This window comes from Camponotus vicinus, unplaced genomic scaffold (assembly GCF_025532165.1).
Source record: "Camponotus vicinus isolate PSW18456_S1 unplaced genomic scaffold, iyCamVici1.0 SCAF_7, whole genome shotgun sequence".
Taxonomy (NCBI): Eukaryota; Metazoa; Arthropoda; class Insecta; order Hymenoptera; family Formicidae; genus Camponotus; species Camponotus vicinus.
This window is the reverse complement of record NW_028141979.1, coordinates 2168503-2182135: the sequence shown is the minus strand read 5'-3', so window position 1 is coordinate 2182135 and position 13633 is coordinate 2168503. Positions and strand designations below refer to the sequence as shown.

The window sequence follows — 13633 nt, the reverse complement described above, 5'->3', positions numbered from 1 at the left end:
TGACAGTGTCGCCAACTCACCGACGTTGCCGGATATCTCGAGGGGAGCGTCCCGTTTGATTCACGTTGCGATTGGCCGCAGCCAATTATATCGATCTGTGCCTAGGGTAACCAGCACCGATTGACCAATCAGAGTTCTATTTTGAATTGGCCAATTGGCGACGTGGTCAATTGGGTGCCACACGGGCTGTGTTCGCTTTGCGCGCTCACGCGCTGTGAGCATCATTTTGTCTTTATTGCACATCGAATATCAAACAAAGATAGCACGATGCTTTCAGCACTGAAAGCGTCAAAACGAACGCAGCGACGATCTCGGCTGCGTTCCTTTTTACGCTTTCAGCGCTGAAAGCGTCGCTCTATCTTCGTTTGATATTCGATGTGCAACAAAGACAGAATGATGCTTTAAGCAGAGAGAAGACTGAGGCCGGTATTCATAGTCCGTTCTTATATTTAAGATCGTCTTAAGTTCATCTTTAGATATTGTATGTATCATTTTATTGGCTATGGATTATCTGAAGATGAACTAAAGACGATCTTAAATATAAGGCCGGTATTCATAGTCCGTTCTTATATTTAAGATCGTCTTAAGAACCCATTCAACCAATCAAATAGCTGCAATGCGGTCATTGATTGGTTGAATGGGTTCTTAAGACGATCTTAAATATAAGAACGGACTATGAATACCGGCCTAAGACCGAACTATGAATACCGGCCTGAGAGATGTCATGGTCTGTTTTTAGGTGATCCTCCCTAAAGCGATACTCCCTCTATGGACATTAAAAACGTGGACATGAACTATAAAGCCAATGTCCATGAATGTTCTCAGAGGGTAATATATAATGTGCACAATTTCTGGTTTTGTTCCGTGCTATGTGCACGAAATGCCGGTAGCACCAGAGTATAACAATCATTATTTTGAAAATAATATATAAATATGATAAATAATAATTTTTATAAAAATAATTTTTATAAATTACTTACCTATATGTGTATGTATGTGTGCCCATACGTTGTCCAAATGATTTTAAATATAAGAATAGACTATAGTTCATATTCTGAATCTTCATTTATCGATAAAAGTGCTTCTAAAAGTGGCTTATAAGCCTTCTGATTGGCTATAAGCCACTTTTAGGGGCACTTTTATCGATAAAAGAGGATTCAGAATATGGACCTATATGAATATCGGCGTATGTTACCGCCAGCATAGCTCTCAGGTTCATGAGAGTATTGAAACCTCCTCACCTGGCAAATGCCTTCGTTAAGGCTGAGATACAGGGGAGGAAAAATTGAGGAGGAAAATTTTTTTTATATTTTTTTATTTTTTTTAATAGAGTTCTTAAACAGAGAATATAATACATATAAAAATATATATTACATAATTATAATATATACAACGTAAATTATAATTAATTTGCAATTACATAAAAAACACATTACAAATATATATATTACAAAATTTAATGCAGAATATATAAAATACAATGCATTAGAAATATGTATTACAAAATATAATACAAATTTAATATAAACTATAATTTTAAACTTAATACATAATAAAATTTATTACACGAAAGTGTCCAAAATATACGTATAATATAAAATTTACTAAAAATTTTTACATAGACCAGACAAGACTGATTAGTGATGATTAATTACGCGATATTTATTATTAATAATCGACATAGAATAATAGAATTTAATTAGTTTTATAGAAATAACGTATAAACGTAAATAATCAAGATCAAAAGAGTCATTAATAAAATTATTGATCATTTCTTCGATTGTAGAACAAAGTATTTGCATTATTGACGCATTTTGCGCAGACCATGAAAAGAAATATTTAAAACGTGTAAAGATAGAACAAGCTTTGATGTAAATCAAAGATTAAATTACAAAATAAATTGCGATTTAAAATTCGCGAGAAAACGCGACGAATAAATAAATCGACAATAATCGAATATTCACACAATTGCGAGATACGCATAACTTTTATAATATAATAATCGAATCAATAGACACGCGTGCGATATAATTATTGTCACACAAATGTTGACAGACGAAGATATTTTAGCAAACATTTGTGATCCGTATTGTTTATGAACATAAAATTCACTGTCCGATGTATTTGCGATTAATATATACGCGACTTTATACGAATTTCACGATTGAGAATAAAATACATATCCTATTTCGCACATGATTAGCTGAATAAGAAATGAGCTCTATAAGCTTTAAAATATAATTAAAAATCGCGTTGTGGCTACGTTTAATAGAAAATAACGGAACGAATGATTTTCATTAATATAGTTATCGATCGTCTTTTAAATTATATAATAGAAGAAAATATTTGCACTACCAGCATTTTGCACGAACTATTAAAAACAATATTCAAAAACGTGGAAAGATAAACAAAGCTTTAATGTATAAGTCAACGATTAAATTATAAGATAAATCGCAATTTAAAATTCACGAGAAAACGCGACGAATAAATAAGTCGATAATATGCGGAATATTTGATCGCGATACGTATAATTTTTATAATATAATAATCGAAGCTCTCAATAGACACGTGCGCGATATAATTATTATCACGTAAATATAGAAAATCGAAAATATTTCAACAATCATTGAGGTCTGTAATGTTTGTGAATATGCAATTCAGCGACCGAATTACTGCGAATTTTTATGATATATCGCGATTTAAAATTCGCGATAAAACGCGACGATAAATAAATCGATAATATTCAAAATATTCAATTGCAGATACGCGAGTGACATGCCGGTAATCCGATAAAAAGAAGAGAGATCTTAAAAATGGAGAACGATTAACATCTTGTTTCTACATCAGATTTCGCAAGATCAATCTGCGAAGAAAAGTTAAGTGATCCGTTGAACGTCGGGAATTCCATCGTAGGAGGGAACGAATCCTGGATCTTCCGGACTATTCCCGATAGCAATGATTTCAGTATTAAATCAAAGACAATTATTCCTCGTCATTATTTTCGATTTACGAAATTGATATTCACATCAGAAAACATGTTCTTCCATTACTAAGAAATATATTTCTTTATTGAAAATTAAATGGATATAACCTTTGTCATTGAAATGTGATTACGAACGATTATATTTATAAATAATAAAATACATGCATTATTGGAGTTTATGTTAAATGTGCGAACACATAATTTGGGGTACCGTCTGCGCGCGCGAGACGAATCGAACCCGATAACAGCAAGATTTTAAAAATTTCAATTCGAATAGTGTTCAAAATAAAATAAATGAAATAATTTTAAATATATAATTAATTCTAGATTAATTATCTAGATTCTTATTCTTGTAACGTTTAAATTAATAATTTTTTTTTCTTTTAATCAATATCTTACTGATATAAGGGTACCCATTCGATTCGTCTCTAAATTTTTAAGTATTCGCACATTTTATGTAACATTCATGTATAATTTCGCGTATATATAATATATCATATTAACAAAAATTATAAAAATATTTTAGATACGTTAATTTGTTCATGTATTTTATTATACATATATATAAAATGATATGTATATCTGAAAACAAATATTCTAAATTGACGATGGATATCCAATACTTGCAAATAGTTTTTTAAAAGAAACTAAAAACTACTATTAATATCCCCAGTACCAAGAAATAATTTTTCAAATGAGATAATTAATTAATAATTAATAAAATATATTCGTTCGTAAGCATTTTTATCAAAAAATTAATAAAAATTGATTACAATATGAAATTTCTTGAAAAATTAAAGTTTATACACAACGCTATATCCATATTTAATCTACTATTAAATCTTTCTGGGTCTTATATAGACAATAATAATATCAATCCTAATAATGAAGAACATTTCTTAACGAAGAAAGGAAGAGATACATTTCTCTCATCTAAATATATATTATTTAAATTAATTCGACGTTAAAGAAGCGTATCGTCGTTGAATTACTACCGAAATCATTGCTTTCGGAAATTGCCAGGAAAACCTGGGATTAGTTCCAATCTTACAGTAAAAATTCCCAATTTTTAACAGGGCACCGAACTAGACGTCGCGAATGAATCTCACAAGAACCGGTGAGAAATAATTCTCCATGATGAAAATCGTTTCGACTCCTCGGCGGTACGAGCCACGCAACTTTTATTAACGTTTATTTAACGGAAGGAACAACGATAACTCTTTTTTTAAAACGAAAATTTCGTCAAAGAATGCAAAAAGAACGCGAGAAAAACACGGTGATTTCGCAACCGTAATTTATTAATTTATTTATGAATATTTTCCGATACGAAATTCGTAAATACAAATATAACTGAAAAAACAAATTAATAAATTCATAATAATTAACTCGTGATTCTATAATATCGAAGGTGATCGTTAAATTTTGTGAAGCTAATATTTAATCGTTGACTTATCGCATCAAATCTTCACACTCTTATTCGATAATTCTGTATATTTAATTAGCAATATTTAGCAATATTATCTGACGAGAGGGACAGCGATAAAAATCTTTTGTTAAAACGATAATTTTGTATAAGAACTTGTATTAAAAATTTTATATTTGATCGCGCGATGTATATACTTAATATGTATACCTATACATTAGACAGCACTCCCGGTTTCGGTACGAGCGAAAATCCCATTTCACTTACGAGAATCAACTTCGAGTCAACCGGTCGGGATTGCAACGATACAACGAGCAAGGACTAAGCCCAAACCGGAAAGAAGACGAAACGATTGACGGAAATAGAGGAAAATGAAGTTCACAAACTCTTTTTCGCGCATAATTATCCTATCTCGTATCGAACCTGGACCCGCTAAGCACGATTTCAGGTGCTCCGCCCGGACATATTATGCCTCCCGCGGTTGCTATATGCTACACCAGGCTAGTAGACGGCAAAAGAAGAGGATACCCACATTTTTTAAATGCTTACATTCAGCAATTTAGAAAATGGGGAGGCAACCCCTTTTACCGAGCGAAAATCGTGCCTAGGGGAATCCACTCGACTCCTCGACAGGGTTAACACACGCAGTGCGTGTGGCTGTAGACGAGCAAAGAGGAGGGACCCATTGACGACCATTCCGAGCAATCGATCGAGTTCTAACTAATTCGGGCCGAATCACTTGACGAAGCACGAAGCAAGAGTGTACATTGCATAGCAACGTGTGCAAACTCGAAACATCCCAGTTAGTTGGCATCGGAAGTAGAGACTCGTGACAATAAATGAAATTGGGATTTTATATGAAAAGTCCAAAAGTTCCGCGAAAACGCGACGACGCGAGAATACTACAACGCGAAAACGCGGTAACGAAGCGCTTGCCGTCCGCGGCACGTTGACGGCACCGACGACGCGAAAGGGTACTTAGCTTCCCATTCAGGCACCTTAAGATTTATCATAAATAGAAAAATTTAAGATAAACCTCAAGGCACCATCCAAGTACTAAGCCCTCCCACCGCGACAAGATGTACCCCATGGGAGGGTTATATTATATATAATACATAATTTGAAATTTATTTTGTAATATAGTACATAAATTTAAATTCGCAAATATAAACGATAAATAAAAATATAAAGGATAAGAGAACATCTATTATACAAAGCAATGTTTAAAATAATTGATTTTAAACCTAATTATTGCGCGCAATTAATTTTTACATTTTTACTTTTAAATAGATATATTTTAATATTATAAACTGCGTAATTACAAAATAATTTATATTTCTTAGATATAAACTTTTAAAAATATGATAAATAAAAAAATTTCTATTTTTTTATATATGAAATATTTAAATAAATATATTAATTTGAAATGTTTTATAAAACATAAAAGTATCTGAAAATATTAATTAATAAAAAATTTTATAAATGTTTTAATTATTTTAAAATAAAATGGGATATTTTTTATAAGTATATGTATTATATATGTTACAATTTAAAATCACTATTAAATCACAATCAAAGAAATAAAACGAAACGAGAAATATGTATATTTTGAATATATATATTATTGATAAATAATTTATATATTGTTGCGTCCGCGGAACGCGGTATATATCGAACGCGATATATATCGAACGCGCGCGACACAATCGGCATACGCTGACGCTCGTGCACTCGTAAATAATAACGCGATTTAAGGTGCACACGAATTTTAATAAATCGCGAGTAACATACAAGAATTCAGAATAATCGTAAAACGGATCACAAATAGACGCGCGTCCGCACAACTTGACAGCTGGGCTTAGACTCTCTGACAGTCGTTGTTTATAACAATATCTTGACAACGCGCGCGAAAACGATCTTCTTCGAAAGAATTCAACGGGTGACGAATACATTCAGCGGAACGGGACGCGGGGACGCAACAATATAGTAAATAATGAATGTGATAAATAATTTATATTAATGACTTACATCATATCTTATTGATCCATCCACTTCCAAAACCTCCTTTTTTCTTTTGCTTCCTTCGCTCTTTTCTCGTGGCACTTTAATCCTCGTTGCACTTACACTTATTCACGAAAAGTTCCTTATTGCACTTGCAATTGTGTTTAGAGAAAGAATTTAATAATATATGAAACGTCTCACATCACTACTTCACTGCTCAAGAGCCACTAAGCGAATGATCGTAAGTCAAGAACATTACCGCGGTACTGTTTATATCGTCAGGGTCGACTATGTATAGAAAGAATTTGATAATATATGAAACGTCACTACTTTATTGCTCAAGAGCCACTGAGCGAATGATCGTAAGTCAAGAACATTACCGCGGTACTGTTTATATCTCCAGGGTCGACTATGTAAAGAAAGAATTTGATAATATATGAAACGTCACTACTTTATTGCTCAAGGTTTCTATGCGAATGATAATAAAGCCGTGTAACGTATTAACAATAGCGCGATACTGTTTATCAAGGTCGAACACGGTGTTATTGATAATTCTCTCGTTGCCGAAATATTTTCTGTAATATAAAATATTCGCGCGCGGAATATTAAATTATAGAAGTATTTTAATTTATTGATTTAAATTGATTATTTTTTAACAATTTATCACGGAGCCTTTCGTTATGCTATTTATTTGGATCTATAATTCGATTGTTTTACTTTGTATTCTCTCATAATCCAAATTATTTTTAGATTTTCAAGTAGAACGATAAAGTAACACGGATGAAATATATTTGTGACTCTAGGTATTGAAATAATAATTATTGTCCGTAAAGATCGCAACGATCGAAGCAATTATTTAACATTTTGGATTCCTATAATTTAATCGATTCTCAATTAAATTGTACATTGTTTAATTAACAAGGATTGTTAAAATTTAAGGTATTGGTCGAAATATAATTAATTCTAATATTGTTAATGAAATATAATAAGCATCAATGATCGAAAGTTTATAACATAATTAAGTCTCTTATCCCCTTTTATGTATATTTTGTTTCAATTTTTAATCACGGTAATGAATGATTGCGATTCGATAAAGATTTATAGTTGCGATACAGTTTCATGTCGTGAATTAATTTTTAATTAATTAATTTATATTAATATTTAAAACAAATTATGTTTCGATACTAATCGTAATCGTGTTTAGTAAAAAAATTTCAATACAATACCTTAACGTTTCGCACCACTATCTTATTACTCGAGAGTCACCGTGCGAATGATGACAAAGCCGAGACATAGCGCGCTACTGTTTATATTTTATATTGCCAAAGTCGAACACCGTATTATCAATAATTCGTTTCCAAAATATTTTATATATTATAAAATGTACACTAACGCGGAATATTAAATTAATGAAGTATTTTAATTTATTGATTAAAATTGATTATTTATTAAACAATTTATCCTTTCATTATGCTAATTATTTGCATCTATAATTCGATTGATTTACTTCGTGTTCTCTCACAATCCAAATTACATTTAGATTGTCAAATAGAACGATAAAGTAACACGGATACAATATATTTGTGACTCTAAATATTATAATAATTATTATTGTCCGTCAAAATCGCAAAGATCGAAGTAATTATTTAATATTTTGGATTTCTATCATTTAATCGATTTTTGATTAAATTGTATATTGTTTAATAACAAGGATTAAGAAAATTTAAAGCATTGGTCGAAATATAGTTAATTTTAATATTAAAGCTTTAACATAACGCGCTACTGTTTATTTTTTGTATTGCCAAAGTCGAACACCGTGTTATCGATAATTCGTTGCCGAAATATTTTATATATTATAAAATATACGCTAACGCGGAATATTAAATTATAGAAGTATTTTCATTAATTAATTAAAATTGATTATTTATTAAATAACTTATCACGGAACCTTTCGTTATGCTAATTATTTGAATTTATTCGATTATTTTATTTTTAAAGTCAAATTCTATAATATTTAGTTTTGCATTTTAAAAGACTGACTTAGAGCGAGCTAAATAAATAAATAAATAAAAAATAAATAAATGATGTTGAGAAGAAAGAGAACACACATAAATAAATAAATAAATAATAGCGTGGAAAGAGAGAACATACTAATATTTTTATATAATAAATTATTATTAATTAAATTATTTATATTTTTATTTATATTATTTATATTATCAGAGAGACATATATGTTATCCTCTGAGAACATTCGTGGACATTGGCTTTGTAGTTCATGTTCACGTTTTTATGTCCACAGAGGGAGTATCGCTTCCAGGGATCACCTAAAAGCGGGCCATGACATCTTTTAGGTCCGAATTCATAGTCGTTTCTCAAATCTTAAGACTAGAGAATTTCTTAAATCTATCCTAATACGACCATTTCATTGGTTGAGCTATCCTATTCAACCAATGAAATGGTCGCATTAGGATAGATTTAAGAAATTCTCTAGTCTTAAGATTTGAGAAACGACTATGAATTCGGACCTCAGTCTTCTCTCTGGCGACGTGATCAATTGGGTGCCACCATGTGCCACCCGATCTCGAGTACCGTGCGTTGGACATGATGACACTCGGTATCCAATGGGAGAACTTGTTTTCTAGGGATTTCTAGTTGACGGTACGATTGTCACCGGAAGAACAAATTCTCCGGTTGGACGTCGGATTCAAAGGAACATGAGTATCTCGCTATTTTATTGTGGCAGCAATGTCAGGAAAACCGAAGCCGAGATCGGTCCAAGATTCTTCCATCTTGATTTCCGCATCACTCCACATGGACGCATGATTCTATACGAAATCTGATTCTGTTCGAGTATCATCGACATTTATTTCATTGTGACTTGTATTGCAATCGCTTGCTACAAACGTAATTTCACGGTAAGACGTCCGATGGCGAATTTCTTTTCCTTCGACGCGACGTTTTGTTCATCTTTGCGTTCCTCGCGTCGAATTAACCTGTAGTTAGTCGTGCTAACAATAATGTATTATACTTTTTTGTAATATTATTTGTTTATCCAGTTATCCATTTATTTGTTTATTCAGTTCTTTCATTTACACAATCTTTTACTTACTCAAACAAAAATTATTGATAAAATCGAATATAAATTGCAATTTTTAGGATTTTTCAATTAATGCACCATACCATGTGGCACAAGTTGAGTTAAACTGTTCATATAGACAAAGAGAAAGAAATAAAAAAAAATATTTTTATCAGTTCAAGAAAAAATTATTATTGCATTGTTGTCAATTATCATTAAATCATAATGCAGTATAATATAGCTCATTTGTAAAAAAGTACATATTAGATAAAATACATTAGTGATATTTTTTTATGTATTACAGTACTGTATAATTTTATATCTAATTTGTTTCAGCATTTGTGTACATTTTCTGGCTCTAATAGCGTTTCATTTATTGTAAAAATAAGATGACTGAGACTTTAGCGGGTTAAGTATAATAAGTATTTATTTTAGGTGTTTATATCAATATAAAACATCATTAAGAATAATTAATTTCTAAATATTTAAATTTTAGTTTCTAAGTATTAAACTTTAATTTCTAAATATTATAATTTTTAATCAGCTTTAAATATCAATTTTTTATTAATAGATAAAAGATTAAAATTTAAAGCTGAATTTTTTATTTAAATACTTATTTTGATTCTACTATAAGCAGAAAAAGACACTTTGACCAAAAAATTTATTGAGATTTAATTGAATATTTAAATAAAATATTCAATTAAATATTCAATATTTGTATAAAAAAAAAGTAATCGTCTAATATTTTAAAATTAGATGTTTACACATATTGCACATACATTTACTTTTATACTTAAGAATCATATACATATTTAAATTTATAATATTGTATAATTTACAGAGATGCCAGTTGCACAATCTGAGGTAAAGTCCAGCTGGGCTGATGAAGTCGAGGAAGAGGGAGGAGCATTGCCTGCGCCATCAGAAGTCTACGAGAATGGTTTCAAAATCCTCACCGAATACAAATACAATCAAGACAACAAGAAGGTCAAAGTCGTGCGCACTTATAAAATAGAGCGACGTATAGTATCGAAAACGATCGCAGCACGTAAAAATTGGGCAAAGTTTGGCGATTCCGTCGATGACAGGCCAGGACCTAATCCAGCCACTACTGTCATCGGCGAAGACGTTTTTATGCAGTTCATATCCAGCAAAGAGGAAGAGAACAAGGTAGAGGAAGATTCTCTAGATAAATTGAAGAGCATGGGCGATAAGGGTGTTGTCAAGTGTCGTAACTGCAATGGCGATCACTGGACATCCAAATGTCCATACAAAGATACCGTTCTTGCTGGTGGTGAGTATTTGTAATAATTGGTTGACAAACATACACTAACTATAATTAAATTTAATTTAGTATATATATAATTAAATATTATTATTTATCACTGTAAAATACTGATCGTTAAAAATTTCTATTCTAGGAAAAGTACCAGATGACAAGAAACCTCTCGTTAATCCAGGGGTTCCCGGTGCAATGGCCGAGCTCAAACCGCAAGGTGGCAAATACGTACCACCCGGCATGCGCGACGGCGGCAACAAACGCGGTGACTCGATGCAAATGCAGAGGCGCGACGATACGACCGCCATCCGTATTTCAAATTTGTCGCAGAGCACAACAGATGCTGATTTGGACGAGCTCGTGAAGCCTTTCGGTTCTGTAGTGAAACAGTTCCTTGCCAAGGAGAAGTTGTCTAATCTCTGCAAGGGCTTCGCATACGTACATTTCAAGCATAGGGCCGATGCCGCGAGAGCGATCCTTACCTTGGATGGTTACGGTTACGATCATCTTATCTTAAGCGTCGAATGGTCGAAACCTCAAGCACAAAATAATTAAGACGCTTAGAATTGTATAATATATGGCGGACATACTGCTATTTACTTGTTGGGATAAATCCTCATAAAATAAAATTGTATTTGAAATTTTACATTCTTATATCAGAAATAAAAAGACAGTAGTCATCTATTCATTACATTTAATACTAAATATTAAAAAAAAGTTAGGGAGACTATCAAATTTTTATTATAGATTATTATAGATTATTATAGATAATTATAGATAATTATAAATATTTGATAAGATTAATGTATATAATATATCTTGGTTTTAAATCTTTTTAATTTTATATATATATTAACGTTATCAAATATTTATAACAAATATTTTTTTTAGTTCCCCTGGCTTTCACAATTAGAATTAAATCTAGACGACTATTGTCTATTTTTAATATAAGAATGTACAATTTCGTATAATTGCAGTTTTATTTCATGAGAATTTCTTCCAATAAGTAAATAGCAGTATGCCTACTATATATATCACATTTAAATTAATATAAAATGTATAAAAAAATAAATTTCTATTTACATCAACACAATATATATTCAATTCATAAGATTTTAAATACATTAACTTCTGCTATATATATATATATTAGGATTAGATTTTGTGTGCAAGAACTCTCATGATATTTTTAAGGTATGACATTTGCGACGCGAAGTCTGCGAATTTTGTAAAATATATAATGCAAACGCGGGATGCAACGCATTGCATCTTACCATTTAATCGAATATCGCTTATTCAAGTGGCACAAAAATATCGTTACAATACCGAAAATCGTCCGAAAATCACTAATAATCTAACAAATATACAATCGTCGATAAATAAAGCTGAATGCAGTGTGAACAAGAAGCAACAGCTAAAAAAAAAACAATGAATCATAAACGGAAGATGAAGAAAGCGAATCGTGAGCGAACTGGGTGGAGATTTAAAAAGCGGCCTGTAATGGATTAATTTTTAGAAGCAGTAGCACCTCCGCTATTTGAAATTGTGATTTATACAGCTGAGTAAGGAATGACGGTATTCCCCATTTTGGATGCATTAGATCCAAATGGATATATAATGAGGGCAACCCACAGTTCATTATCGACTCGCCAGACTACTGTATCAAAGTCGACGATTTCCTTCCTAGATTTTCCAGTCAGAGCATATCGCCACACAGGCCTTGGCTTGGTCTGGAACATGTCAACAAAGCGCCAAAGCGCTCTCGTATCAACTACCTCGAAAAGGCCATTAAGATTTACAATTAAATTTCCACCACACGAAGAATTAAATTAGGCAGCCACTCATAATAATTTATATACGACTCTGTATAGTAAGAGAGCGACTTCTGATATACTAAAGATTGGAAAATGCGTTTATGTATTCGTTTCCTCAGCCAGATTAAAAATATGCAGTTTTAATACTGCGAGAATGATCGAAAGGTAAATCCAAGCTTTGTATACGATGGATTATAAGAGACTATCGTGAAATGTGCAGTGCTATTTTATGCATCATGGAAGAACGATAAAATAATTCCTCGATTCGAATTTGTAAAAGTTTTATTGATCCAATACTTGCTTTGACGTCACTCAGTATGAATTTTCGCCTAGACTTCGAGAACATTTGATTATAAAGTGCACATACATTGTACCTAATATTATTGTGTCTCTAATCATTCTCTCTAACAAACTATTTCTTTCTTAATCTATAATTCAGATTAGTTAGAGATGCGACACGTTTTGTGGATGAATATCATGTTAAAGGGAGCTCTTAATCGCGACCTTAGTAAAGTCGTTGTTGATTGGAATGACAAAAGTTGTAAAGTTACAGTCAGAAGATGTATTTAACTTCCTCGATGGACAGGCAATGATGATGATACTACATTGTAGGACTTAGCAGCATTCTTAAAAACAATATTAATATCAAATGTGGAAGATGTCCGAGATATTTTGAATTATTATAGTCAGTTTGATAATCCATTGCAAATGTTTAAAGAAAATGGACGAAAATTATTGATGGAGGAAAAGCAAAATAAGGCACAAGATAACAGCAAAGTTCTTAACTTCAAGATTGAAATCATCTTTCCTACGGAATTGCTACGGAGTTAACTAATAATATTGCAAATTGAGAAATGTACATTCTTTACCAACATGAAAAAAATTATCATTTAGTGTTGAATGTATGACATGAATACACAAACTAAAGTTTTTATCTTTTATTTGACATATAAGATTTAAATAAATAAATATGCATTGCAAATTTTAATTAAAAGATAGATTGTAAATTCTTATATAACAAATTTATTCTCCTAACTTCTATATCTTAATTATTG

General features: G+C 31.4%; 1 protein-coding gene across 2 annotated transcripts; it reads left to right on the top strand.

The window, feature by feature from the left end:
• The first annotated feature begins 9165 nt into the window (after positions 1–9165).
• Positions 9166–13572, top strand: Eif3g1 (eukaryotic translation initiation factor 3 subunit g1). 2 transcript variants are annotated; one of them, XM_083105345.1, is made up of 4 exons: positions 9166–9324; positions 9822–9893; positions 10327–10779; positions 10907–13572. In XM_083105345.1, exons 2-4 carry the CDS (start codon positions 9875–9877, stop codon positions 11317–11319), a joined length of 885 nt encoding a protein of 294 aa, XP_082961471.1. In that variant the 5' UTR covers positions 9166–9324; positions 9822–9874; the 3' UTR covers positions 11320–13572. The 2 variants fall into 2 exon arrangements, with proteins under 2 accessions (XP_082961471.1, XP_082961472.1); XM_083105346.1 differs by lacking the exon at positions 9822–9893 and having other exon boundaries at positions 9167–9324.
• Positions 13573–13633: the final 61 nt, after the last annotated feature.

Coding starts and splice junctions, on each gene's coding strand:
- Eif3g1 (XM_083105345.1), top strand. Junction 10,780..10,906: donor AGATACCGTTCTTGCTGGTG/GTGAGTATTTGT, acceptor TTTCTATTCTAG/GAAAAGTACCAGATGACAAG.